Source organism: Eubalaena glacialis, chromosome 3 (genome assembly GCF_028564815.1).
Source record: "Eubalaena glacialis isolate mEubGla1 chromosome 3, mEubGla1.1.hap2.+ XY, whole genome shotgun sequence".
Classification (NCBI taxonomy): domain Eukaryota; kingdom Metazoa; phylum Chordata; class Mammalia; order Artiodactyla; family Balaenidae; genus Eubalaena; species Eubalaena glacialis.
In genome coordinates this window covers 1,223,871-1,251,649 of record NC_083718.1, presented here as the reverse complement: position 1 = coordinate 1,251,649, position 27,779 = coordinate 1,223,871, and the positions used below count along the sequence as shown (strand labels likewise).

The 27,779-nt window shown below is 59.2% G+C and overlaps 2 protein-coding genes across 2 annotated transcripts; both read left to right on the top strand.

The window, feature by feature from the left end:
* Nucleotides 1–435: 435 nt before the first annotated feature.
* RNPEP (arginyl aminopeptidase) lies at nt 436–20,306 on the top strand. The gene is made up of 11 exons (XM_061187256.1): nt 436–889; nt 4,674–4,814; nt 5,127–5,275; nt 9,054–9,170; nt 9,697–9,932; nt 11,784–11,897; nt 12,609–12,721; nt 12,828–12,936; nt 13,756–13,980; nt 18,687–18,829; nt 19,774–20,306. The coding sequence occupies exons 1-11, from the start codon at nt 449–451 to the stop codon at nt 19,930–19,932; spliced, it is 1,947 nt and encodes a 648-aa protein (XP_061043239.1). The 5' UTR covers nt 436–448; the 3' UTR covers nt 19,933–20,306.
* A 2,516-nt stretch (nt 20,307–22,822) lies between these two features.
* ELF3 (E74 like ETS transcription factor 3) lies at nt 22,823–27,387 on the top strand. The gene is made up of 9 exons (XM_061187258.1): nt 22,823–22,952; nt 23,308–23,478; nt 23,760–23,981; nt 24,128–24,223; nt 24,332–24,451; nt 24,575–24,664; nt 24,820–24,936; nt 25,866–26,061; nt 26,621–27,387. Exons 2-9 carry the CDS (start codon nt 23,316–23,318, stop codon nt 26,733–26,735), a joined length of 1,119 nt encoding a protein of 372 aa, XP_061043241.1. The 5' UTR covers nt 22,823–22,952; nt 23,308–23,315; the 3' UTR covers nt 26,736–27,387.
* The last annotated feature ends 392 nt before the right edge of the window (nt 27,388–27,779 follow it).

Here is a 27,779-nt window from a genome sequence, read left to right as displayed (position 1 = left end):
GCAGAGCTGGGAGTGGGGGAAAGTCAGGAAGAGAGGCGTGGCCCGGCCGCGTTCCGGGGCGGGGTCTGCACGGTGGGGCGGGGCCGGCGGCAGGGTCCGGGTGCGGCTGTACCGGGGCCTTGGCAATCGGCGGGGCGTGGTCAGCGCTGCGGGGCGTGGTCTGAGCTTTGTGGCGTGGTCACGCCGGTTCCGGGCGTGGTCTGTGGAGCGGGGCCTGCACCGGTGCACGGGGGCCATGGCGAACGGCGGGGCGTAGTCTGAGCTTTGGGGCGTGGCCATGCTGAGTGCCGGGGCGAGCCCAGCGCTGCCGGTCGGGGCCCACTCGGGTGCGCGGCAGAAGCGTCGGGGACCACGACAAGCGGCGGGGCGGGGCCAGGCCAGCGGTGGGGCGGGGCCTGCGCGGTGGGGCGGGAACTGCGGCGGCCTGGTGCAGCGGCAGCGCGGGGCCATGGCGGGCAGCGGGCGTGGGGCCGGCGGGCGGGTGCTGCACGCGGCGCAGGCCGAGGACGTGGCGTCGGCCTCCAACTTCCGCGCCTTCGAGCTGCTGCACCTGCACTTGGACCTGCGGGCCGAGTTCGGGCCTCCGGGGCCGGGCCCGGGCAGCCGCGGGCTGAGCGGCTCGGCGGTGCTGGACTTGCGCTGCCTGGAGCCCGGCGGCGCTGCGGAGCTGCGGCTGGACTCGCACCCGTGCGTGGAGGTGACGGCGGCGTCTCTGCGGCGGGAGCGGCCGGACGCGGGGCAGCCGGAGCCGGAGCCGGAGCCGGTGCCGGTGTGTACGCGGCCCTTCTCGCACTACGGCCAGACCCTGTGCGTGCGCTTCCCGCAGCCCTGCATCGCCGGCGAGCGCCTGCGGGTGCAGCTCACCTACCGCGTCGGCGAGGGACCCGGGGTGAGTGTCCCAGCCCCGCGCCGGCCCCTCCTCCCGCCCCTCCTCTTTCAGATGCGCCCCCCTCATCCCCTCCCACCTCCCCTCCCATACCTCCGCCCCCTCCTCGTCCAGATGATCCCCCATGCCCCCCTTCTCCCCATCCCATCTCTCCGCCCCATCCTCATCCAGATGCTCCCCCCACCCTTCCCTCCCCCGGCACCGCTGTCTCTAGTCCACGTCTGCCCGAGGAGGTCACCTCCTCCAGGCTGGACAGCAGACGGTTCACGAACAGAACTTAGGGTTGTCGCTGCGCTCGGCCTAGGCTGGGCCCTGGTGACAGTTGCTCCGCTGTCCTCTAGGGCGGCCTGACAGTGCTGGCTGGTTACCCGCTGCTGACTCAGTCCTTTGTCCCAGGTGCCCTCCTAATGCCTCGGGCTGAAACAGCTCGAAACTGGGCAGTTAGTAGTGTTTCCTCCTGCGAAGTCCTGGATTTGATGAACAAAAAAATCTGAGTAAAAGTGAGAACCAGAATTAGGGTGTACCAGGCTTTGTAATAACTTGGCTTTCTCACTGTTGGTTGACTCCAATCTTAACTGGGGGGCGGCGGGCGGCAAATATTGGCGATCAGAAAGCGGAAGGTCATGTGTCCACATCTGTGAATGTCCGGGCATGACTGCTAGTCCTTTCTTGGATGGGGTGTGCTACAAGTCTCAGCTGGCTGCCTGCCTACCACGGAAGCTTGCTTATTTGGTTGCATTTCTCCTTTTGCTGTTGGAACTCGCTCCAAGGGCAGTTCTGTTTCCATCTTTCACCATTCGGGAAGTAAATGGTGAAGTTCTTATGATAGAACTTGTTTAAAAAATTAAAGTCCAAAGCAATGTAGACTGACCTCTAAGGCAGAGGAGAAACCCAGGGATCTCTAGGGATAACATGCCATCTGGAAATGTGTTTGGTTGCTCTAGTATATTTTGGTTCCTGGTTTGGGGCAGAAATTAAATAGGATAACTGGAAAAATTAGGCCCTCCTAGATGTGCCTAACAAAAGTGGCACCCCAAATTAAATATCGGAACTAAATAGCTTTCATTTAAGACGTGGTGGCAGAGATACACGCTTGACGAAGAACTGTCCTTTGCCCTGTGAAGGTCTCCACTGGTGGCACTGTGCCTGTTCCTTCCTCTCATTGCCACCGTCCCAGGGAGGGCTCTCACCTTGGACACCGTGGGTCGCAGCATCTCCCTGACTTGGACTCTATAGTGTGTGTCCTGCCAGCCTCCTTCATTTTCTTCTCTTCATGTCAATGAAACAAAGCCAAGAACCAAAGAAAACTCAAGCAAAGATGATGAGAAGGAATTGTGGTTGAGGGGATGATAGTCAGTGTTTATTGAGCTAAGCCTGACAATAGTTATATGAGTTGTCTTTATATAAGTCCTAATACGGTGCCTGGTACCTCTTACTGCCAACTCATTACAGTTGTTTTCATTAATAGGATTTATTTTTTAAAAAGCTGTGTAGAGGACTTCCCTGGTGGTCCAGTGGCTAAGAGTCCGTGCTGCCAATGCAGGCGGCCCGGGTTCGATCCCTGGTCAGGGAACTAGATCCCACGTGCATGCCACAATGAAGATCCTGCGTGCCGCAACTAAGACCCAGCACAGCCTAAATAGATAGATAGATGTCTAGATTACCAGGAAAACTGAGCAGATAGTACAGTCTCCATAAACCGCTTCCACACACACACTGTTTACCCTTTCCTAGTGTTTTACAAGTTGGATACATTTGTTACAGTTAATGAGACAGTATAGATACCTTATTATAAACTGGAGTTCATAGTTTTTCCAGATTTCCTTAGTTTTTTTTTAAAAATAATAACTGATATTTATTGAGCAACTTTCATGTACAAGGTATTATTAGTGTTTTTTTAATTTTTATTTTATATTGGAGTATAGTTGATTTACAATGTTGTGTAAGTTTCAGGTGTACAGCAACCTTAGTTTTTTTTTTTTTTTAATTTCTTTCATTTTATTTTTTTGGCCGCACGACATGCCATGTGGGAGCCTAGTTCCCCAACCAGGGATGGAACCCTCGCCCCCTGCAGTGGACGCGCGGAGTTATAACAACTGGACCGCCAGGGAAGTCCACAACCTTAGTTTTTAATGTGTCTTTTTCTGCTCCAGGGTCCCATCCAGAAATCCACTGTGTGTTCCGCTGTCAGGTCTCCTTTGGCTCCTCTTGGCTGTGACAGTTTCTCAGACGTTCCTGTTGTGGTGACCTTGATAGTTTGGAGGAGTGTGATACCCTCTATTGGAATTTGTTGTTTTTCTCATGATTAGACTGGGGTTATGGGGGTTTGTTTGTTTTTCATAGACTATTTTTTAGAACAGTTTCGGTTTCCCAGCAAAACTGAGCAGAAGTTCACAGAGATAAGGTGTCGTTTTTGTAACGTCGTATTGAGGGCAACAGTATTGACAGGATTTATGGCTGCTGTGCTGACTTCGGTCACCGGGCTGAGGCAGAGCTTGTTGGGTTTCTGCACCAGGACGTTCCTCTCTCTCCCCTGCTTCCGTCTGTACTGGACTCTGGAACGAGACTCATCTCACACACACACACACACACACACACACACACACACACACACACTCAAGCAAAGAAAACCCCAGCATCCCATTGTGTCTCCCTTGTGCCTCTTAAAAATTGGTCTCAGGACTTCCCTGGTGGTCCGGTGGTTAAGAATCTGCCTTCCAGTGCAGGGGGCGTGGGTTCCAACCCTGGTCGGGGAACTGAGATCCCACACGCTGCAGAGCAACTAAGCCCACGCGCCACAACTAGAGGGAAGCCCGCATGCCGCAACTAAGACCCCACGCAGCCAGATTAATTAATAATTAATTAAAAAAAGAACAAGAGACCCCTCAGGGAATGTTCTCGTTCTTAAGTCTCGTTCCCAGGGGGGAAAAAATTGGTCTCAAGTGCCTCTGTGCTCAAAGCCCTTCATCCCAGCTGCCGGGTGGGCGCCCACCTCCGCCGGAAGCCGCACTCCCCTGCGCTGTCCTCATGCTGCTGCCCACCTCCTGGAGGCACTCTCCTCCCTTCCTTCCTGCCGTCTAAATCCTGCCCACTTTTGAAGGTCCAGCCAGGGAGTTTTGCTTCCCCTGTGACATCCTCCTGGAGTCACCTGACCCTGTTCTAGCCTCTCCGTGGTGTGCGGTGCTGACACACCCTCCCTACGCCCCCGCGGTGGCATCTGTGTTACAGGTGAACTCCTCTTCGCTGTGGGCAGGATTTGGGTTTGTAAAAATCGTTCAAATGTGTTCTTGATTAAGGGCTGACAGAAGACAAGTTAAGAATCATAGCCAATGCCTATAATGTAAAACACATTTATTCTGAAAGGGTAGATTGGAGGTATGGAGAACACACATTAATCAGACTCCTTGCTTTTAGCTTCTGCTTTTCTGTGTCTTTTATCACAAGTTCAAGAACAGCTTCTTCAGTATTTGTTTTTTGGTGAGAAGTTACTACAGCGGGGGGGACAGAGGAGGGAGGCAGGACCAGGGGGTTGGAGGCCACCTCAGGAATTCTTGAGACGGCCCATGGGACACACTGAGGAGTGGCCCTTTGGTGGTGTCCACCCTGGGAAGTGGACGTCAGACCTTGGCCTGGACTCCAGGGGGATTAAATAACACAGGGGGAGAGAGCGTCTCAGTCTGAGCTGGATCGTAAGGATTACCTCGAGCCTCCCCTCCAGCCAGCTCCGCCCTGGCCGCGCTGGGCTTGTGCAGGATGTCAGTTCTGAAAGGTTCTTGCCTCCTCTTAGGTTTGCTGGTTGGCTCCGGAGCAGACAGCAGGAAAGAGGAAGCCCTTCGTCTACACGCAGGGTCAGGCTGTCCTGAACCGGGCCTTCTTCCCCTGCTTCGACACTCCTGCGGTGAAATGCACATACTCCGCTCTTATTGAGGTGAGCAGGCTGAGGGCAAATGTACCTGCCCTTGGGATTGAAAAGTTCATTTCTATCAGGTCATGTTTCAGGTGGTATATTATTACATCCATTGGGGGGGTACCTCTGAAAAACTCCTCCACCTGCAGAAATTTTGTCTGTGCTAAATCCCATCAGTTTAGCACAAGTTTAGTTTTTTGAAGCCTCTGTGCTTCCCAAGGTGGACCCCAGGCCACTGTCATCACCATGCAGGTTGCTGGTCATGCCGCCCTTCTAGCTGATCAAGAGCAGACTCTGTCCAGGTGAAATCTCCTAAGCTTTCTCTCTTGTCAGGTCCCAGATGGCTTCACAGCTGTGATGAGTGCTAACACCTGGGAGAAGAGAGGTCCAAATAAGTTCTTCTTCCGGATGTGTCAGCCCATCCCGTCCTATCTGATAGCTTTGGCCATCGGAGATCTGGTTTCGGCTGAAGTTGGACCCAGGTAGGAGACCAAGACCCCGCAGGCAAGACTGAACCGACCTCTGAGCACAGAGGCCTCTGACCAGCGAGCGGACCTGCTGGGGTGGCTCTTGGGGTCACGTCGGAGCCTCCCGAGCCCGGGACCTTTCTGCGGCACAGGGCGTGGCCTGAATGGCCAGACGATGTGCCCTTTCCTCCCCCTCCCTCCCGTCTTCCTCCCGTGTCTGCGCTGAGACCATCAGTCCTGCAGTGGCTGCGGTCCTGGGCCACCTTCAGAGGGAGATGGGAGCTCCAGCAGCAGTTTTAGAAGATGATCTTTATTAGCATCTTTAAGGTCTAAATTACCTTCTTGCTACTATATTTGCTTTTTTATCTTTGTAGCAAATCTCCCCATTTTCTCTGGCACTTAATTCCTGGAAATATATGGCCTTGATCTCTCTGTCTCCCTCTGGAGAGGCCTGGGGAAGCTGCTTGTCTGTCTGCTCCGGACACAGAGGCCTGGACCTGTGGTAGCAGAGGGGCCTCCGTGAAGTGAGATGGGTTTAGTGGAGATAAATAAGGATTTTGTAAGATTTCCTGAAAAACACATTTGACCAGGAGCACAGGTTTTTCCTGGCTGTCGTCTTACCCACCAGCGTAGCATAGTCCTGGAGTGAGAGGGTCGGTTTGGATGTGAAGCCGTGGCTCTTCCTGGCCCCGTTGCTGTCCTTCTCTCTGCCGGGCCCTCAGCCCCTGGAGGTGCTGCATTGGCTACAGGCCTCGGGCTTCGCAGCTGGGCTCAGCAGTGGCGCCAGGGCCGTGAGGTCAGAGGGAGAGATGGGTGGGGCCCCGTTGGCACCTGCTTCCGCCACGCGCTCAGGACAGCACCAGCCCTGAGAGACGAGGGGTCCCTTCCTGTTGGACAGGGCAGTAGGTGACCTGCGAGCATGGAAGATAGACAAGGGGAGGAATATCTTTTAGGGTGTTTACTCTTGCTGGGGTTCTGTTAGTAAGAGTAGGAGCTACTAAGGGGAAATGAGAGAACAGTCTATTCTAAATACACTGGATCACGGAGGTTTTTTGAACCCTCTGTACTGAAGTGACGACACAGTACGTTAATCCAGGTGACAGAACCCGTTTTACTGGTGCTGATGACTTACTCCTGTCCCCCTGTCAGGTGGACAGTCCTTGCCTCCTGGGTCACGTCGGAGGGTCTTGCGGGAGTCTGTCGAGTGGGAGGGTCTTCCGTCTAGTCCCCGTTACCGCAGGGGGAAAACCCTGGGCGGGAGAGACTGGTGGACACCCCCAGGGGCCCCTTTATGTATGGTCCCTTCTAACCCTTACAAGCAACACTGAGGGATGTATTGCTGTCTCCAGTTTGCAGTTGAGAAACCGTGGCTTTGGTAAAGAGCCTTGTGCAGTCACCTGGGTGGTAGAACTGGAATTCAAATGCAAGGGTTTCTGTTGCAGATCCCGTGCTTTTTGCCCCTAGAATCCTGGTGATGAGATTGCAGCTTGACTGAGAGCATCGTGATTTCTTTGACAGAAATCTGTGCGCTCTCGGAAATGTCGTGGGCGTCCGCAGCCTAGCCCGTTGTCGCTAAGGGCAGGGCTGGAGGTCTCTGTTAGTTGTGGTGCCCTGGCGGGTGATGGAGCAGCGCGGAGTAGTGCCTGGGGACTTGGACTCTGGGCTGCATCCCAGGCCTGGACACGGGCATCGCTGTGAACGGGGCGGGATCAGAAACTTCCAACAGCTTGGCCTCCTTCATTCTCTGCCCCTCCTGCTGACCTTCACCCTCTGGGGGCCTCACTCCTACCACGCCCCGCTGTGCCTGCGCCTCGCCCTGAAGGGCCCGAGCGCTTGCTCCCGGGCCGGCAGCCTCTCCCGGGACTTCTCTCCCGCCCGGGGGTGACTGGTCATCTCTCGCCCACACCCCAGGCCCTCCGGCTTGTCCTGCTGCCGCCCATCCATCCGCCCCGGGATCCTGCCATCCCCTTTCTCCACTCAGCACCTTTCTCCACTCAGCACCTTTCTCCACTCAGCGTCTCTCTCTTTTGAGAGACGGAGAAAATAATGAAGCTGTGCGTGGTACCTGTTTACATTTCTGGTTTCTTGGTGTTGCCGGAACGAGAGAAAAGGTGATGCAGGCGTTTGAGAGGCTTCCGTGCGCTCAGCCGTCCTTCACTCACCTTTGCATCTCGCGCCCCTTAAACCGCCTCTCCAGTTTTCCTTTCAGGCGCCGGCCCCTCCCTCCAAGCACAGGGTCTCGCTCTGCTTTGTGGAGGCGTTTGGTCTGTCGGGTGCGACTGTGTCCTGCACGTCCAAGGTCCCTCCGTCTGCTCTCACCCCCCATTCGTCCGTCTGGACCCCGACGACAGGTCCTTTCTTTGTTAAAGCCAGTCTCCTCATCTGACCCGTTGACTCACCCCCACCCCCCTCCTCTGGGCTTTGCTTCATCGTTTAGTCCCGTCTTCAGACCTGCGGCCTCCACCCCCAGCTGGCCAACTGGCTCTTTCCTCTCCACCCCTGGAGTCCAGTCCCCTAAACTCGCTGAAGCTCCTGGGGTAGGAGGCCGTTGCTCAGCGTGGAAGGTGCAGGGACTCGAGGACGTGCCCTTGGCCTCCGCTTCCCGATCCCGGGCCCTCCTGGCCGGTCCTCGCTGGGCTCCTTGTGGGTCTGGCTGCCCTGGGCGCAGGTGCCCCCTGTTCGGTCCTCGCCCCCGGCTGTGCCTGGGAAGGCTCACGCCCTCTCGTATTGAGCATGTTTCCTGTGTCCGCAGCTCCCTAGACACAGTCTGATGGTGTCGCCCCCTGCGCTCTGCAGGGACAGCTGTGTCACACGGCATCTGAAGCCCTTTGTGCCCCAAGCTTGGGGCCTCTCCCACCCCCAACCTACCCCCATCAGACCTTGGACTCTGGTCACCCCAGACCCCAGCGGTTCCTCGCCTGCATGTGCAGCTTCCTTCCCGCTACGAGGCTCCTGCTTTTGCTGCTGGGACCCCCGACGCGGGTCGCCCCGCTCCCCCTCCTGCTAGAACAGTCCCCGAAGTTCTGCCGAAAGGAAGCTCTCTTCGTCCTGGCCTCGCACCCACCCACTTGGCTGTCTGTCCCTCGACTGAGGATGTCCGTGTAGGGAGCGCTCCGTGGAGCATCGAGGGGCCTTGACACAGGCTTCAGCTGCAGGGCCCCTGAACTCGGGGTCCGCTCATCCTTGAATCCCGAGGACGGTCTCGGTTCCTCCCATCCCCTCTCAGCCTTGGCTTTCCTTCGGACTGGATCTTCTTGATTTTTTTCCCCCCTTACCTCTGTTTCCTCATCTTTTTACTGTGAAAATTTCATAATTGAAGATTCCTGCAGGAAATTGAAGGAATGATGCATTGAACACCTGTCTGCCCATCCATGTTGCCGTACTAGGCTTGCTTTTGTGTGGATTTGTGGGGGTTTTTTGCTAGACCATTTAAAAGCAAGTAGATCAGCCTGCCTGTCCTAAGAGTGAAGACAGTTACCACTTTTCTGTTAATGTGAATTGGTTTATCTCTAAAGTTTCTTTCAATTCCAAAGATTCCATTGTGAGAATCCTTTCTAATCTCTCCGGGGGTACACCAGCATTTCCTACCTGAGCCACCGTATGAAGGGCCTTCACACCCATCTCGTCTCCTTAGCGCGCGCCTTGCAGATGGGGACTGAGGCTCGGCAGGGGGAGAGCCTGTCGCCTGCAGGAGCGCCCCCAGCCCTCACCCCAGTTGGTGCAGGTGCTTTCAGGACGGGTCCCGCCGTGGCCTCTGAGCACAGTGCTGCCTCCTCTGCACCCTTGTCTCCAGGAGCTGGGTGTGGGCCGAGCCCTGCCTCATCGCAGCTGCCAAGGACGAGTATGACGGGGTCATAGAAGAGTTCTTGGCAACGGGAGAGAAGCTTTTCGGCCCCTACATTTGGGGAAGGTGTGGTATCACATGGACTCTCATGTCTCTGTTGTTACAGTGAGCTGGTCCTCCCCCCTCCCGCCCTGATCCAGGGGGGGTGCAGAGGGGAGGGGAGGGGGGAGGAGATAAGCCAGGCCTCCTCCGCTGTGGCCAAGGAGGGGCCTGGGAGGGCGGGCATTGCGGTGACAGAGGCGTGCCCGTGCCCACAGTTGCCGGGGTGGAGATGGGGATGCGCTGTCGGGGACGTGGCTGACTTGCCTTTCCTGTTGCTGGAAGCAGCTCCGTACCCATTTTCTCTTTGTCATCTTCAGACTTGAGGTTCCCTAGATAAGAGGCTCCGTTAGGTCTGTGTGACCCACGTGGGCCTCTGGGGAGCTGGGTGTGATGGAGCCCACCGCATGCCCACTGTGAGGGGCCTGGGAGAGGGAGGCCCAGTGGGCCAGGGGCGGGGGCAGGACTGAGGACCGGCTCGCTAGCCCGTACCGCCACCCCCGTCAGTGGCCGGGATGCAGCTGGGCCCCTCACGACAGCCTGCCTCTGGCAGGTACGACGTGCTCTTCATGCCCCCGTCCTTCCCATTTGGAGGGATGGAGAACCCCTGCCTGACCTTCGTCACCCCCTGCCTGCTGGCGGGGGACCGCTCCTTGGCCGACGTCATCATCCACGAGATCGCCCACAGCTGGTTTGGGAACCTGGTCACCAACGCCAACTGGGGGGAGTTCTGGCTGAACGAAGGCTTCACCATGTACGCCCAGAGGAGGATTTCCACTGTCCTGTTTGGTGAGCCGCCCCTGAGGACCTGCCTCCGGTCCTGGGCCCGCGAGGCTCTTTCTGGGAGTGAAGGGAGGAGGGCGTAGTGCAGGGAGCCCGTGACAGCCAGGCAGGGCAACTCGAGACAAAGTTACGTGTAAGTAACTGTGCCCACCTCACTGCATGTCACACATCAGCAGGGGCTGGGGGCAGAGGGAGTCTCGAAAATGACACGCGGCGGGATGAACTAGCGGTGGACGTGCCTCCCGCTGGGGCTGAAGCTGCCCTGTGCACTGTCCTCCCTAAGCCGGCGTCACCCGGGGGAGAGCGGCCCGGGCTGGCCCCCCAGGTACCAGTTCGCTTTATGAGCGAGTCGTCAGATCACTGTCATCATCACCTTGTATTGAACACCGGTTTTGTACCAGATCTGTCACGTACCACCTTCCCAGCGGCTGCATGGAGATACTGTTATTCCCATTTTACATGTGAGTTCACTGCGACTCAGAGAGGATAGGAAATGTCCCTCAGCCACTTAGCAGGTGAGGGCAGACCCTCAAATTGAGCCCAGCTGTGCTTTTCAAATACATTCTCGGGAATTCCCTGGCGGTCCAGTGGTTAGGACTCCGTGCTTTCACTGCCGAGGCCATGGGTTCGATCCCTGGTCAGGGAACTAAGATCCCATAAGCCACGTAGCACAGCCAAAAAATAAAATAAAATACATTATCAACACAATCTCCTTATTGAAAACCCATGGTGTATCAGGTGCTTTTGTTATTTTTATTATTTCTCTGATCAAAATCTATTTTGGCACCTATGGAAAAGCACACACAAAAATACTTATCTGTAATCTCACTGTTCAGAGATAATCGATGGTTATCCTTTCAAACATTTTTCTGTGTGTGTGTGTGTGTGTGGATCATCAGACTGTACATGGTTTTAGAACTGCCTTTTTTTTTTTTAATATAATAAAGTTAAACACGTTCCCAAGTCATTAAATTTTCTTCTACAGCTCCAGAGTATGGAGGCTTCATAATTTATTCAATCAACCTCCAGCTGTTAGGTTGTTTTCAGTTTTCAAACGAAATAATATTCTGACAAACATCTTTACATAGGTTCACATGCATCTCAGATGGTTTCAGTAAAGATAAATTTCTAGAAACATAATTTCAGGACCTGAACATTTTAAAGGTTTTTTTTTTTTTTTTTTTTTAGCATATATTGTCTCCTTCCCAAGTTTACACTTTCATCCAGAGTATGTAAAGCAATAGTGTACTGGCCGCTAGGACTCCCGCACGCAGCTGTTCGTGTGCACCGTGCACCTGAGGACACTGAGGCTAGCGGGGGCGGGGGGTCACTGGCCCAGATCAGAGCATCTCGCGAGCGGCGGCGGTGGCTGGTACACACCTGGGCCCTCCCCAACACTGTCCCCTCAGTTGTTGTTCTTTTTTTCCCACGGCATGTGGGATCTTAGTTCCCCGACCAGGGATTGAGCCCGGGCCCTCCGCAGTGAAAGTGCGGAGTCCTAACCACTGGACCGCCAGGGAACTCCCTCCCTCAGTCGTCTTTAGAGCCAGAAGGAGACTCAGATGCTAGAAAAATCTTGGGTGACAGTTTCTCGTGTCTGACAGAACAGTCAGATGAAGAGATTCTGTTTTCATGGGAGATCAAATTACCATCTCCACAGATAACAACACGCTGAACGGGAAAGGTCACTCACTGTCAGAGGGGAGGTGTGAGTGGGGGAGGCTGAGGAGTCAGCTGTCCATAGCCCCCTCTGCCCGCCGTCCCCGGGGAGTGCCACCCCCGGGCTTTGGGCCTCCGTCCTCTTTTCGGGGCCTCGTGGGCAGCGTGGGGGGTGCCAGCCGGTTTCCTGTCGCGCAGGACCCGCCTACACCTGCTTGGAAGCCGCCGCCGGGCGGGCTCTGCTTCGGCAGCACATGGACATCACGGGCGAGGACCACCCGCTGAACAAGCTGCGCGTGAAGATCGAGCCAGGTCGGGGCTCCTCTGACCACCGCCCAGCCCCCGTCGGGCTGGACGCACTTGGATCCCCCCTCGGGAGGGAGGAGCCCCCAGGGCGCTTCTGGCTGCCCCGGCCGCTCCTGAGCGACTCCGAGATGCTCTGTGTGTCTGGGTCCCTGTCACTTACTTGTCCCTTTGCCGCCCCTTGTCCATGGTCAGGTCAGCCCCGCGGGGTTTGTAGAGCGAGGTCACCCTCACCTCACCGAGGGCGTGGCCCAGCACCAGAAAGCTCATGGCTGCTCTGAGGTCATGGATTTTTGTTTCCTAAGATTTTTCTTTAGTTCCACATGTGACTAACTTAAACCTTTCTGTGCACTTGAAGCGCGTGTTCCTCGATGCCTCTGACTCTGACCATGAACTTCCTGTAGATGGGCAGTCAGTTCTGTTTACTCCAGAACATGCACAGAACCCAGCCCGCCCCGGTCTGGGCAGGTGCAGCGCGTGTGGGTGACGCGTGGGGCTGGGAAGGCGTTGGGTGGAAGGACCCCCCGAGCACGGAGCCCCGGGCAGGGGGCAGCTGCGGTCCCCCTGAGCCTGCTCTCTTTGTCCTCCCATTGGGTCCGTCTTCAAGCCCCTCGAGAGAGGCCAGGATGGACCCGGAACATTCATGGCCTTGCTGTTCCTGGGAAGCTGAGTTCCGGTCTCTTCCGTGGCTGCCCTTTGAATCCAGAGCTTTCTCTGCAGGTGTCGACCCAGACGATACTTACAACGAGACCCCCTACGAGAAAGGCTTCTGCTTTGTCTCCTACCTGGCCCACCTGGTGGGTGACCAGGACCAGTTTGACGATTTCCTCAAGGTACATCAGCTGTGAGGTGAGGGGAGACAAGCGGGGGCCCTGCTGCCGGGGGCTCTGGGTGACCGACCGTGCCTTCCTCCCTCCCTCCCTCCCTCCCTCCTCACAGGCCTACGTGGATGAGTTTAAGTTCCAAAGTGTCCTAGCTGATGACTTTCTGGAATTCTTCCTGGACTATTTCCCTGAGCTGAAGAGAAAGAGGGTGGATTCCATCCCGGGTGAGCAGAGGAGCCGGCCCACCGCTTCTAGGTGGTCGTGGAGGGTGGGGTCTGGCTCGCGCCTGGGGGGGCTGAGGTGCGCCCCCTGGGGGCGGCTTTGGGGCAGACCCAGGGGCCCAGGCCCTGTCCCACAGAAGGAGCTCGCTCCCCCCCCCGGCCTCCTTTCCCCACTTTGCTCTTCTGCTCCTCTCTGTCCTCTGGTTTCCCCGTCCCTGGACACACATAGTCAGACCCTTAGCTCTGCCCAGGCTGCCCCCGCCCCGAGGGGCTCCCAGGGCAGGAATGGGGCAGCGGCCCCGCCTGGGGAGCGCGTGAGAGGCCTGCTTCCTAAGAGAGGGCGAGCGCGGCCCGTCGCGGGCCAGGCAGCTCGTTAGATGTGTCCCCACTTCCTGCTCCATGCTGGGCGCCGTCCAGCCAGCTCGCCAGCCAGCTAGTGAGGGGCAGGGCCGGGCAGGACCCCCAGCTAGTGAGGGGCGGGGCCGGGCAGGACCCCAGGCAGCTGGCTCCGGAGCCCAGGAGCATCAGCACGGCTGTTCTGGTCGTGGGAGCTGGGCCGCATCCGTGCATGTGGCTCTGACGGCTGATCTGCAGCACAGGACACGCTCACGTGGAAAGGGGCGGCCAGGTCTATGAGACAGTGTCTAGGCCTCACGCTGGCTGGGACCCTGTGGAGCAGGTGATCGTGCCGGGCAGTGGTGCCAGTGTTGGGCGAAGAGCTTGGGACGGACGGAGGCTCGAGGTCTCAGGAGCGGCCTGGGCAGGTTGACCGTGATGCTGCTGGGGAATTCTGACGGTATCTTCTCTACTTCTGCCAAACAGGATTTGAATTTGATCGCTGGCTGAACACCCCGGGCTGGCCCCCCTACCTCCCTGACCTCTCCCCCGGGGACTCCCTCATGAGGCCGGCTGAGGAGCTGGCCCAGCTGTGGGCGGCCGAGGAGCTGGACGTGAGGGCCATTGAGGCCGTGTCCACCTCTGCCTGGAAGACCTACCAGCTGGTTTATTTTCTGGATAAGATCCTCCAGAAATCTCCTCTCCCTCCCGGTGAGAAAAAGTGGGTTGTTCCTTCAAGGTTGGAGGGAGATTTATGATGCTCAAGGTTGGAGGGAGACTTGCGATGCTCAAGGTTGCAGGGAGACGTGCGATGCTCAAGGTTGCAGGGAGACGTGCGATGCTCAAGGTTGCAGGGAGACGTGCGATGCTCAAGGTTGCAGGGAGACGTGCGATGCTCAAGGTTGCAGGGAGACGTGCGATGCTCAAGGTTGCAGGGAGACTTGCGATGCTCAAGGTTGCAGGGAGACGTGCGATGCTCAAGGTTGCAGGGAGACGTGCGATGCTCAAGGTTGCAGGGAGACGTGCGATGCTCAAGGTTGCAGGGAGACGTGCGATGCTCAAGGTTGCAGGGAGACTTGCGATGCTCAAGGTTGCAGGGAGACTTGCGATGCTCAAGGTTGCAGGGAGACGTGCGATGCTCAAGGTTGCAGGGAGACGTGCGATGCTCAAGGTTGCAGGGAGACGTGCGATGCTCAAGGTTGCAGGGAGACGTGCGATGCTCAAGGTTGCAGGGAGACTTGCGATGCTCAAGGTTGCAGGGAGACTTGCGATGCTCAAGGTTGCAGGGAGACTTGCGATGCTCAAGGTTGCAGGGAGACGTGCGATGCTCAAGGTTGGAGGGAGACTTGCGATGCTCAAGGTTGGAGGGAGACTTGCGATGCTCAAGGTTGCAGGGAGACTTGCGATGCTCAAGGTTGGAGGGAGACTTGCGATGCTCAAGGTTGGAGGGAGACTTGCGATGCTCAAGGTTGGAGGGAGACTTGCGATGCTCAAGGTTGCAGGGAGACGTGCGATGCTCAAGGTTGGAGGGAGACTTGCGATGCTCAAGGTTGCAGGGAGACGTGCGATGCTCAAGGTTGGAGGGAGACTTGCGATGCTCAAGGTTGGAGGGAGACTTGCGATGCTCAAGGTTGCAGGGAGACTTGCGATGCTCAAGGTTGGAGGGAGACTTGCGATGCTCAAGGTTGGAGGGAGACTTGCGATGCTCAAGGTTGGAGGGAGACTTGCGATGCTCAAGGTTGCAGGGAGACGTGCGATGCTCAAGGTTGCAGGGAGACTTGCGATGCTCAAGGTTGCAGGGAGACTTGCGATGCTCAAGGTTGCAGGGAGACTTGCGATGCTCAAGGTTGCAGGGAGACTTGCGATGCTCAAGGTTGCAGGGAGACGTGCGATGCTCAAGGTTGCAGGGAGACGTGCGATGCTCAAGGTTGCAGGGAGACGTGCGATGCTCAAGGTTGCAGGGAGACGTGCGATGCTCAAGGTTGCAGGGAGACTTGCGATGCTCAAGGTTGCAGGGAGACTTGCGATGCTCAAGGTTGCAGGGAGACTTGCGATGCTCAAGGTTGCAGGGAGACTTGCGATGCTCAAGGTTGGAGGGAGACTTGCGATGCTCAAGGTTGGAGGGAGACTTGCGATGCTCAAGGTTGGAGGGAGACTTGCGATGCTCAAGGTTGCAGGGAGACGTGCGATGCTCAAGGTTGCAGGGAGACGTGCGATGCTCAAGGTTGGAGGGAGACTTGCGATGCTCAAGGTTGCAGGGAGACTTGCGATGCTCAAGGTTGCAGGGAGACTTGCGATGCTCAAGGTTGCAGGGAGACTTGCGATGCTCAAGGTTGCAGGGAGACTTGCGATGCTCAAGGTTGCAGGGAGACTTGCGATGCTCAAGGTTGCAGGGAGACTTGCGATGCTCAAGGTTGCAGGGAGACTTGCGATGCTCAAGGTTGCAGGGAGACTTATGATGCTCAAGGTTGCAGGGAGACGTGCGATGCTCAAGGTTGCAGGGAGACTTGCGATGCTCAAGGTTGCAGGGAGACTTGCGATGCTCAAGGTTGCAGGGAGACTTGCGATGCTCAAGGTTGCAGGGAGACTTGCGATGCTCAAGGTTGCAGGGAGACTTGCGATGCTCAAGGTTGCAGGGAGACTTGCGATGCTCAAGGTTGCAGGGAGACGTGCGATGCTCAAGGTTGCAGGGAGACTTGCGATGCTCAAGGTTGCAGGGAGACTTGCGATGCTCAAGGTTGCAGGGAGACTTGCGATGCTCAAGGTTGGAGGGAGACTTGCGATGCTCAAGGTTGGAGGGAGACTTGCGATGCTCAAGGTTGGAGGGAGACTTGCGATGCTCAAGGTTGCAGGGAGACTTGCGATGCTCAAGGTTGCAGGGAGACTTGCGATGCTCAAGGTTGCAGGGAGACTTGCGATGCTCAAGGTTGCAGGGAGACTTGCGATGCTCAAGGTTGGAGGGAGACTTGCGATGCTCAAGGTTGGAGGGAGACTTGCGATGCTCAAGGTTGCAGGGAGACGTGCGATGCTCAAGGTTGGAGGGAGACTTGCGATGCTCAAGGTTGCAGGGAGACGTGCGATGCTCAAGGTTGCAGGGAGACTTGCGATGCTCAAGGTTGCAGGGAGACTTGCGATGCTCAAGGTTGGAGGGAGACTTGCGATGCTCAAGGTTGCAGGGAGACTTGCGATGCTCAAGGTTGGAGGGAGACGTGCGATGCTCAAGGTTGCAGGGAGACTTGCGATGCTCAAGGTTGCAGGGAGACGTGCGATGCTCAAGGTTGCAGGGAGACTTGCGATGCTCAAGGTTGCAGGGAGACTTGCGATGCTCAAGGTTGCAGGGAGACTTGCGATGCTCAAGGTTGCAGGGAGACTTGCGATGCTCAAGGTTGCAGGGAGACTTGCGATGCTCAAGGTTGCAGGGAGACTTGCGATGCTCAAGGTTGGAGGGAGACGTGCGATGCTCAAGGTTGCAGGGAGACGTGCGATGCTCAAGGTTGCAGGGAGACTTGCGATGCTCAAGGTTGCAGGGAGACGTGCGATGCTCAAGGTTGCAGGGAGACGTGCGATGCTCAAGGTTGCAGGGAGACGTGCGATGCTCAAGGTTGCAGGGAGACTTGCGATGCTCAAGGTTGGAGGGAGACTTGCGATGCTCAAGGTTGCAGGGAGACGTGCGATGCTCAAGGTTGGAGGGAGACTTGCGATGCTCAAGGTTGCAGGGAGACGTGCGATGCTCAAGGTTGCAGGGAGACGTGCGATGCTCAAGGTTGGAGGGAGACTTGCGATGCTCAAGGTTGGAGGGAGACTTGCGATGCTCAAGGTTGGAGGGAGACGTGCGATGCTCAAGGTTGCAGGGAGACGTGCGATGCTCAAGGTTGCAGGGAGACTTGCGATGCTCAAGGTTGCAGGGAGACGTGCGATGCTCAAGGTTGCAGGGAGACGTGCGATGCTCAAGGTTGCAGGGAGACGTGCGATGCTCAAGGTTGGAGGGAGACGTGCGATGCTCAAGGTTGCAGGGAGACTTGCGATGCTCAAGGTTGCAGGGAGACGTGCGATGCTCAAGGTTGGAGGGAGACTTGCGATGCTCAAGGTTGGAGGGAGACGTGCGATGCTCAAGGTTGGAGGGAGACTTGCGATGCTCAAGGTTGGAGGGAGACGTGCGATGCTCAAGGTTGCAGGGAGACTTGCGATGCTCAAGGTTGCAGGGAGACTTGCGATGCTCAAGGTTGCAGGGAGACGTGCGATGCTCAAGGTTGGAGGGAGACTTGCGATGCTCAAGGTTGCAGGGAGACGTGCGATGCTCAAGGTTGCAGGGAGACGTGCGATGCTCAAGGTTGGAGGGAGACTTGCGATGCTCAAGGTTGGAGGGAGACGTGCGATGCTCAAGGTTGGAGGGAGACTTGCGATGCTCAAGGTTGGAGGGAGACGTGCGATGCTCAAGGTTGCAGGGAGACTTGCGATGCTCAAGGTTGCAGGGAGACTTGCGATGCTCAAGGTTGCAGGGAGACTTGCGATGCTCAAGGTTGGAGGGAGACGTGCGATGCTCAAGGTTGGAGGGAGACTTGCGATGCTCAAGGTTGCAGGGAGACTTGCGATGCTCAAGGTTGCAGGGAGACGTGCGATGCTCAAGGTTGCAGGGAGACGTGCGATGCTCAAGGTTGCAGGGAGACGTGCGATGCTCAAGGTTGGAGGGAGACGTGCGATGCTCAAGGTTGGAGGGAGACGTGCGATGCTCTTCCCAGGTGGCTGCGGGGCATGGGAGGGAGGGTGGCGTGTGGACAGAAGCCCAGGGCAAGGAGCGCGTTGGCAGAGGGATGCAGGTGCCCGCACGAGTGCCGGGGGGCGGGAAATCATAAAACCTGGTGCTTGTGGAGTCCTCAGCTTATGCAGGTCATTCTTCTAAGCTCCCCCGGCTATGACGCCATCTAATCCTCGTCGCTGCTCTGTGACCCCAGGGACTGGGGAACGAACCCGAGGCACAAACAGATCCCACAGCCAGTAGACGTGGGGCTGGGGTCTGGACCTGCTGGGCCGCAGCTCTTCAGCACACGTGCTTTGTTGCTGCTCAGCCAGAAGTAGTATTCACCAAGGGGTGTGAACTCAGAAAGACAGAGCAAGGTGACGTTTAGCAGGTTGGCGGTGGGATATCTGAGGCGGTGCGCAGGCTGTAGTCTGGGAAGGAAGGTGGGGTGACCACAGGAAGTCTATATTAAGGGAAGGTTGGAGGAAGAGCCGTGGGAATTACAGGAAAGTCAAGATGAGGCATGACCACCTCGGGCCTGAAGGAGCAGGAAGAGCGGGTGGTCGGCAGCCTCCGTGGAGTTCCTCCTGGCGCCCTCGGAGGGCCTCGGGCACACACATGGCCGCCTCAGCTCATGGTCTGCTGGCAAAGTCGCTAATGACCTGTTTCTTTTCTCCAGGGAACGTGAAAAAACTTGGAGAGACATACCCGAAGATCTCAAATGCCCAGAACGCAGAGCTACGACTGCGATGGGGCCAGATTGTCCTCAAGAACGACCACCAGGAGGATTTCTGGAAAGTGAGGGATTTCCTGCACAGCCAGGTGGGTGACCGCCACCTGCCTGTCCCCCTCGCGCACACGGCAGGCAGGGCCTCTCGGACCGCCCTCTCGGGAGCAGGGGTGAAGGGCCTGGTGGGGTCCTGTGAGCAGGCTGTGGTGCCGCCCTGGGGGAGAAGCCCCGGGCCAGGAGCTCCTGCAGATCAGCCGGGGAGGCCTGCGGGGAAAGAGGCAGTCAGCACTGACCCGAGGCAGGGAAGGTCATGTGTCAGCGGGGCTGGTCTCGGAGGGAGTCCGGAGGCCAGGAAAGGTGAGTGAAGGTGAGATTATAGGCTCCTGCTCCCGGGGGAAGCCGGTGACCTGGGAGGGTTCAGAGGCCTGCTGGACCCAGGTCACCCGGGAGCACTGCCCTGCCGGGGAGGGGCCCACGGCTCTCAGGATGAACCATTCCACAGGATTCCAGAGCCGGGCTGTGGACAGGCCATGCGCAGACTCCCTCACCTGTTGGCAGGTACCTGCTGGCAGGTTCTCGAGCCCCTGAAGGCTTCCTAGCCTCTGGGTGTCAGGTGTGGCTGTCTCGCGCTGACGTGAAGGCGCGGGTTTCCTTCTGCTTGGCTGCAGGCGGTCCTTCTGGGGCCCTGGTTTAGGTTTAGGTTCTGCAGCCTTTGCCGTGAGCTGTTGCCTCGGTGCCTGACCACTTAGAGCTCTGAAAGTTTTGAGTCTCCCATGTGCCAAACCCCTACTCGGTTCTGTTGAGTGTAGACATCTCCAGGAGGGTGAATACCGAGACCTAGCCGCGTGGATCTTTGGCCGCCAAGAAGATTCTGGAACACAAGCCCTCGTGTCTGGGAAGCCCCTCATTCCAGCAATGATACCCGTATCCCTTTCGGCCCCTGATCACGAGGCTGTCAGATGGGCCCAGGGCAGGGGCTGGGGGCTGCAGACCGCCGAGCAGGCTGATAGGCCTCGAGCACGCGCGTCTCTTGCAGGGGAAGCAGAAGTACACCCTCCCACTGTACCACGCCATGATGGGGGGCAGTGAGGCCGCCCAGACCCTCGCCAAGGAGACCTTCGCGGCCACGGCCTCCCAGCTCCACAGCAACGTGGTCCACTACGTCCAGCAGATCGTGGCGCCCCTGGGCAGGTAGAGGCTCCCGCCGTGGCCTCTGCGTCTGCAGACTGCCGATTCCAGTTCTCATCAGCTTCCCAAGTTCACGTCCCCGTGGGGTAACCTGTTCTCTGGGCTTGGTGTTTGGGACTCTGGGCTTCTGCTCTGACTGGACGGCTCTGGACCCGTCGTGCGACCAGCAACCTTCGTGCTCTCTGGGCTGGGTGGGCGGCAGGCTTCGCCCTCCCCACCTGGGTCTTGGAAAAAGCGGGAAGGATTTTCTTTTCTCTCTCTTTTCTTTCTTTCTTTTTTTTTTTTTGCTGATTCTTGAAGTACTGTGCAAAGGGCTGATTTCTGGTGATTCCTTTTTCAGGTTTAATCATTATTTTAATAAATATTTTTAAGTGAAAAGTATTTTGCTGACTGTGAAATCCCTTCTCCCAGGCACCGCTCTCTGTTCTGAGCAGGTCAGGGGGAGACCCAGAGCAGGACGCTGGCTCCCTGTTCTTAAGGAGCCTGGGCTGGAGGAGGTGGGGTTCCCACAGGAGCATGTGAAAAACAGAGGGCACGGAGGCCGCCTCTTCGGGAAGACCCTGCACGTGAGCCGCATCCCTCCGTGCAGCGTCCCGCACGCCCCTTCCTCTTTACCGTTGCTGCTAATAAGTGCGCACTGGAGTGCTCTTCCTGCAGCTTCTCGCCCTCCCCGGTCCTGGGTAACTGGCTCTGCGTGGTCTGTAGTAGAGTCTGTTCAGAACCTGGCACTAAGCTGTGACTTCCACGTGGGGATCTAGGCGGTTAGCGACTTGGGGTGGGGTGTGGGGCGAGGGGAGGGTGGCACAGAAGTATTTCAGGATCTTTAAGTTGTTTTCCTAGATCCAGGGTCTCCCTGGTGGCTGGCTGCAAGGCGGTCAGCACAGACCTCCCACCACGCCCTGCACTGTGGGAGCCAGGACGCGGGGCGCCTGGTGGGCGGCCCTTCCGGCAGACCTCCCCGGTGCCTGCTCCTGGCTGCTCCTGGCTGCTCCTGGCTGCTGTTACAGGCGGGGACTACTGGGGGCCAGCCAGACGCCTCTCCGGTGTCCAGCCGCTCAGCTCTGCGCCCAGCGGTGTCCTTCCTGGTTCTGTGCAGACCCTGGGGCGCCGAGGAGCCCCGCGGGACCCCTTCCGCAGCCGGAGCCTGAGTGCAGCTTCACAGCCAGGCGTCCTGAGCTGTGTCCCCCGCTGTCCCGCCAGGTGGGCCTGCGACAGCGCCCCTCCTGCCCCCTCCAGAGCCCTCTCCCAGCCAGGTGCTCTCGGAGGGCTGGCGGGGAGCACGTGAGCCGCCTGGAGCTGGAGCCGGTTCTCCCACATTCCAGGGCGAGGGACAGGGTAGAGGGCGTGCCTCGGGCTGTGGGGGAGGCCCCTGAAGGGCTGGGGAGCTGCTGCCCCAGAGCTCGGCTCCCCACCCGTGGCCCGTGGGAGGGACCCTGGACCTTAATGCCCTCTGCTCTGCGGGGCACCCAGCAGTGTCAGAGCCGGACGAGAGGCAGATTGCTGAGACAAACCTCTTAGTCCTGCAGAGGGTTAAAGGAAGGGGGCTGGGCGCGGCCTTTCACTTGAGGCCGGGCCTCCCAGGACCTTGGCAGTAACCAAGGAGGCGGCGAAAGAGACGCTTAGATGCTGCATCTTTGATGCGTAAAGATCTGAGGGATCAGTTAAGTCCAAAGGGGCTTGTCTTCATGGATGGGAAACGGAAGAGGCCCCAGGACCCGTCTGTGCCCCCTCACCAGCCTGTGCCGTCCCCACGCAGGTCTCCGTGGTCTGCGGGACATGGCCCTTGTGGTTAGGGCTGAGTTCGTGGAGGGGACCCGGGTAGGAGGGGTTGCTTTGCCCACAGGGAGGGCGAGGGCCTCTGGAAGGAGCGCTAGTTGGGGGATTTAAACCTCAGCCCCACTTAACTAGCTCCACGTGGCCCGGGCAAGTCTTCAACCCTCGAGCTGCCGCCTGCTCGTCTGTAAAATGGGGATCACCACACATCCTGACGATTCTTGTAAGGGTTAGACAGAGCCCTGCTAACACGGCCTGGCCCCTGATGAGCGCTGAGCCGGCCCAGGTAGCCGGGCCTCTGACGCTAGAGGGCAGCAGGTAGGTGCCGCTGAGCCCTGTGCGTGGCGATTAGATGGAGGCCAGATAGAGGAGTAAACACGTCCACGTGGGTCCGGCCCCTCCCTCGGCAGCCCCGCGAGGTGGGCTCCGACAGGGGCTGGGTAAGGTCTTTGGAGCAGAGCCAGGTCCTCCAGAGGGGGCTGCAGTGACTCTGAGGCTTGGATGGCGTCCGGCAGGCAAAGGATGCCAAAACGTTGCCAACAAAGTCGATGCCGGCGGTGGCCCTGTGGCTGGGGATGCTGGGGACTCTGGGGCCCTGGGCAAGGCTGGCAGGCCGTGAACATTGCCTGGTGTCTGGAGAGCCTTCCAGCCTGAATCCCGGGCGTCGTGGGAAAGATCCCCAAACCTCCGTATCTTCCCTCCCTGCTAGGCCCCCTTGTCCTCAGACCTGCAGACGTTTGGGGGCCAGGAGCCTTCCTGACCCAGTTCTGACCCAGATTCCCCACCCCTCCCCGCTTCAGCCCATCCCTGGCCTGGCCCCCCAGAGGAATTTCCTGAGCCAGAGGCTGGCTGAAAGTGCAGATGCCCACCCAGCGTCCACCTGCCACCCGCCCAGGCCACTGCCCTGTGCCCAACCCCAGAGGGTGCGGGATGACAGACCCTGACAATCATTAAACCAGCCGGGCCTGATTTCCCAGCACCACCGGCCTGGATCCCGGCCAAGTGGCACAAAATATGCAAATCACCTGGGGCCAGGAGCCCAGTCTAAAGGCCAGGAAATCCCCTCGACCAATGAGCCACCAGCTCAGGTTACCGCGGGTGCCTATAAAGGCCCGGGCGCGGGCGGAGCTCGGAGCTTCTACTTAGCGCGGTGGGAGCGCGGCCTGCGCGTCAACGCTACCTGGCGAAGATTTCCCCCTGGATATCCTCCGCCTGCTGCCCCTAAACCCACCTGCCACACCCTCAGCCGCCAAGGTAGGACCCCTGCCTGTCGCATTCCCCCGCCTGGCCCTGAGGGGATTGGGGAGGGGCCGGTGGAGCTTGGTTCTGAGCCTGCCCAAGCAGGAGTGCAGGGCTGGGCGGTGTCCTGAGGGCCCGAGAGCCTGTCCCTGCGAAGGACAGAGTGGCCATGACTGCCGGTCCCACTCGTGGGCCCAGGAGGGCAGAGGAGGGAGCCCAGTGGGAGGCCTTGTGCCCCCCACCAGCACACCCTCCGTCCCCCGGGGTTTTAAGACCCTGGAGCCCTTCTTGAGGAGAGGGTGTCCTAAGAGATGTTGACCTTCGTGCCCTTGCGCCCCTGGCTCTCACCAGCCTTGCCCTCCCTTCCCAGGTAGCCTCATGGCTGCAACCTGTGAGATTAGCAACGTTTTTAGCAACTACTTCAGTACGATGTACAGCTCGGAGGACCCCAATCTGGCCTCTGTTCCCCCTGCCACCACCTTCGGGGCTGATGACCTGGTGCTGGCGCTCAGCAGCCCACAGATGCCCCTGGAGGGCACAGGTGGGTCTCAGGAGGGGCTGGGCGTTTGGGGAGGGGGAGACATCCGTCTAAGAGCCTGGGACAAGTGGGGGATCGGGCAGGGGGAGGGCTGGGGTGAGCTGTAAGAAGCTGGGGTGTTGGGATTTGGGGGCTGTGCCTGGCGGGGGTGCTGGCCAGGGTGCTGTGAGCACCACTGCCCGCCCCGCTCCTGGCTGGGTGCTCTGAGAGTCCAGGCGGGACCCCCGGAATCCCCAACTGGCCCCAGAAGGGGCCTGACCCGTCGCCGTGCCGGCCCCTTGCAGAGAAGGCCAGCTGGTTGGGGGAGCAGCCCCAGCTCTGGTCCAAGGCCCAGGTCCTGGACTGGATCAGCTACCAAGTGGAGAAGCACAAGTACGACGCCAGCACCATCGACCTCTCGCGCTGCGACATGGACGGGGCGGCGCTCTGCCGCTGCGCCCCCGAGGAGCTGCGCCTGGCCTTCGGGCCCCTGGGGGACCAGCTCTACTCCCAGCTGTGGGACCTCAGTGAGTCCTGGAGGGGAGCCCACCTCCTGCCCCGCCCCCTCCTCAGTTAGGGAGGCTGGTCTGGGGACTGGCCTGAGGGCACCACCAGGGAGAGAGCCCCAGGGAGGGGAGGGGAGACCCCTGGGCTCTGAGTCCCTTCTCATCAGCTTCCAGCTTCCCCGACGAGCTCAGCTGGATCATGGAGCTTCTGGAGAAGGACAGCATGGCGCTTCAGGAGCCCCTGGGGGACCAGGGCCCCTTCGGTGAGAGCCCCCTTCTCTCAACCCCTCCCAGCCTGTCCTGTCCCCTCTCTGCCCCACCCCCCAAGCTAGGAGAGTCAGGGCCCCCTCTGAACTCTCACCTCCCCCCAGACCAGGGAAGCCCCTTCGCCCAGGAGATGCTTGAGGACTGCAGACAGGCCAGCCCCTTCTACCCGGGCAGCTTCGGCACGGGGGCCCCCTCCCCAGGCAGCTCTGACGTCTCCACCGCAGGTGAGCCCTCGGGCATCTGCCCACAGCCTCCCCTCCCCAGATGCCCTGAGCGCTGGTGCCCCGCACTAGACCCCGGGCTTTCTGGGAGGACCGGAAGGGGCTCACTCTGACTCGCCCCTCCAGGGACTGGCGCTTCTCAGAGCCCCCAGGCCTCAGACTCCGGTGGAAGCGACGTGGACCTGGACGCCCCGGACAGCAAGCTCTTCTCTGGGGGTGAGTGGAGGGAGCCTCCTGGTCCCTGTGGGTGTTCCACTGGCAGTGCTCAGGGGCTGGCCCCCTGCCCCACCCCCTCAGGGTTTTCCTGGAGGGGGGCTGTCCCCCAGCAGCCCCCATGCCTCCCTCTCCTGACCTTCCACCTCTCCCCACAGACGGCTTTCCCGACTATAAGAAGGGGGATCTTAAGCATGGGAAGCGGAAACGGGGCCGGCCCCGAAAGCTGAGTAAAGACTCCCGGGAGTGTCTTGAGGGCAAGAAGAGCAAGCACGGTGAGAGGGGGCCCTGTGCGGCTGGGGGGTGGCCCTGCACGGCTGGGGGTGCCCTGCGCGGCTGGGGGGCCCTGCACGGCTGGGGGGGCCCTGCACGGCTGGGGGTGCCCTGCACGGCTGGAGGCCGTGGTGGGGCAGGTGGGTCTGCTCTCCTGAGCTGGGCCCTCCACATGCTCCTGTGCACGGGGCCAGGGTGCGCGTGGTCACTGCCCGGTGGCAGGGCCTGGCTGGTCCTGCATGGTGCGGTGGCGATGGAGCCGCGGCGGCTGCAGGAAGGGTGGGGCTGGGGTCCAGGCTTCCTGCCCACCCCTCGTCCTGCCTGAGAGGCACACTTGCTGGCGGGTGCTGGGCAGGCTCAGGCAGGGACAGTGGCTCGGCCGCTGGACGCCCCATCCACCGAGGGCCATGCAGGGGTGGCCCTTCCACGCACCAAGTCCCTGCCCCCTGGCCTTGGCCCTTGAGTGGGCTCCTGCCACCAGAGCCACCGGGAGGGCCCCCGCAGCTCTTTCTCATCCGCACACGCAACCCCTCCCACACGCAGTGGGCCTGTTTGCTTCTTGGGGTCATTCTTCCCAGGAAGCTGTCCCCTTGTCCCCCAGGCCGGGGCCAGCTCTGTGGTCCTGCACCTGCTGAGCTCTCACCACCTTTTGCTGTATTTGCTTTTTTACCGTGACCCCTCGGAACTGCGAGCTCCTCAATGCGGTACCGTGTCTCAACCGCTCTTGTAGCCCAGCCAGACGTTTGATCAGTATCTGAGCGAGTTAAACCTCTGTGCCGTGTGAGACGTGGTCTTCCTGGAGCTTCCCCGGCCGTCCAGTGGGGGAGGCCAGGAGGGAGGCAGCCGTCAGTAGGCTGTGCGTCGGGATGCGCAGCGGTCGTGGGGGTCAGGGGTACCCTGGGCCACTGACCGATGGAGCCTGGCCTTGTAGCCCCCAGAGGCACCCACCTGTGGGAGTTCATCCGCGACATCCTCATCCACCCGGAGCTCAACGAGGGCCTCATGAAGTGGGAGAACCGGCAAGAGGGCGTCTTCAAGTTCCTGCGCTCGGAGGCCGTGGCCCAGCTCTGGGGCCAGAAGAAGAAGAACAGCAGCATGACCTACGAGAAGCTGAGCAGGGCCATGAGGTGAGCGGGCCTCGCTGCCCGGCCGGGGCGGCCGTTGGCACCGTCAGAGCCCTCCCCCTTCCGACGGGTGTGAGTCCCGTGCAGCGAGGAACCACGGCGTCTGGCCGCCTCGTGGACTGAGTGGGAGCCTGGTAGGTGGCTGGCTGGCCTTCAGCACACGCTGAACTTGATCTGACAGCACTTCTTTGTATCGTCTGCAAGGCTCGTCCTAAGAAAGGCACTTGGTGGTAAAAAGGGCAGTAGCCAAGGCCCACACCACTGAAGCCATTAAGTTGCCTGTCTCTGGACCTTGGTTTCCTCCCAGACCATCGCTAAGGTTTCCTCAACCCTAAAATCACGTGGCTTCATGATGGGCCCAGGACAGAGCTGTAAGCCACACAGAAGCCAGGGCATGGCCAGGTGCTCGGGACAGAGCAGGGAGAAGGAGCAGAGGCTCCTCCGTGCAGGAAGTGGTTCAGGCCCAGGTCGGCCGGGCTGCAGCCCAGCGGGGCAGGTCACCTGAGGGTTCCTGGCAGGTGGGCCCCTGCCTGGGCACCTCTGACCACCCTTCTCCCCTCAGGTACTACTACAAACGGGAGATCCTGGAGCGGGTGGATGGCCGGCGGCTTGTCTACAAGTTCGGCAAAAACTCCAGCGGCTGGAAGGAGGAGGAGGTGGTCGGGCATAGGAACTGAGGGTCGGACCGGCCCTGCGACCAAAGCTCGGACTTGAGGCTGCAGCCCCCGGAGAGGACCCCCAGGACGTCGGGGCATGTGCCCTGCGCCGTGGAGAGAAGCTGAGGCTCTGGGTCCTGTCGGCCGTCGTCCTGGCATCTGGGGCAGGCGGCCTCTGCTCTCTGTTCTCCTCTTGGAATTACAAGCCTGGTGTTTGGGGCGACTTGTGTGCTGGCTGTAGCTGCGCTTGCGGCTCCTTCTGTCTGGACCGCTTCAGACCTGATCAGACCCCAGTGGCGGACACCTCCCTCCTACAGAGGCCGGAGCGGGCTGAGGAGGCTGGGGGCCCTGGGCCCTGAGAAGGGCCCCCTCTTTCTGGACTGGCTTCCCCCTCCCCGCTCAGTGCTTGGACTCCGCAGGCGGGGGTCAGAGCACTCCGTAATTTATGTGCTATAAATACAGATATGTACATAGAGATCTATTTTTTCTAAGACAGTCCCCTCCTGCCCCTCCCTCACCAGGTGCTGGTGGCCACACTGACTGTTCTAGGCCCTCTGCTGGACCAGTGAGGAGCAGGGCGATGCCGGGACCCTTGGGAAGGGGCTCCTGGCTCCCTCCTTCTGTGAATGGGGGCAGAGACCTCCAATAAAGTGCTTTCTGGACTTTTTCTAAACTTCGTCTTAGCTACCTGTATACTAAAGTCTGGAGCTCTGGCCCGGATGTGGGCAATGGGGTTGGGAAAGGGGACCAGGACAGGGGTCTGCCGGCTGGAGGTGAAGGTGGAGGCTGAGGTTGGGGGAGAGTGAGGGGACGGGTGATCCTTCCCTGGAGCTTGGGCTGTCCTGCCGCCACGAGGCACCTGCGGGGCGACCTGGGCCGAGCCAGGCCTCGGCAGCCCGCTGCCCCGCTGTCAGGCCGCTGTGCCCTGGCGTCCACTAAGGAGTCTGGAATTGCGTGTCTGGCCTTGTGGAGTAGATGTGCATTCCAGCCAAGCTGGCTGCAAGCTGAATATCTGTAAGATGAATCCAAGCTTTCGTTGTCGGACGTGAAATCGGAGTTATGATC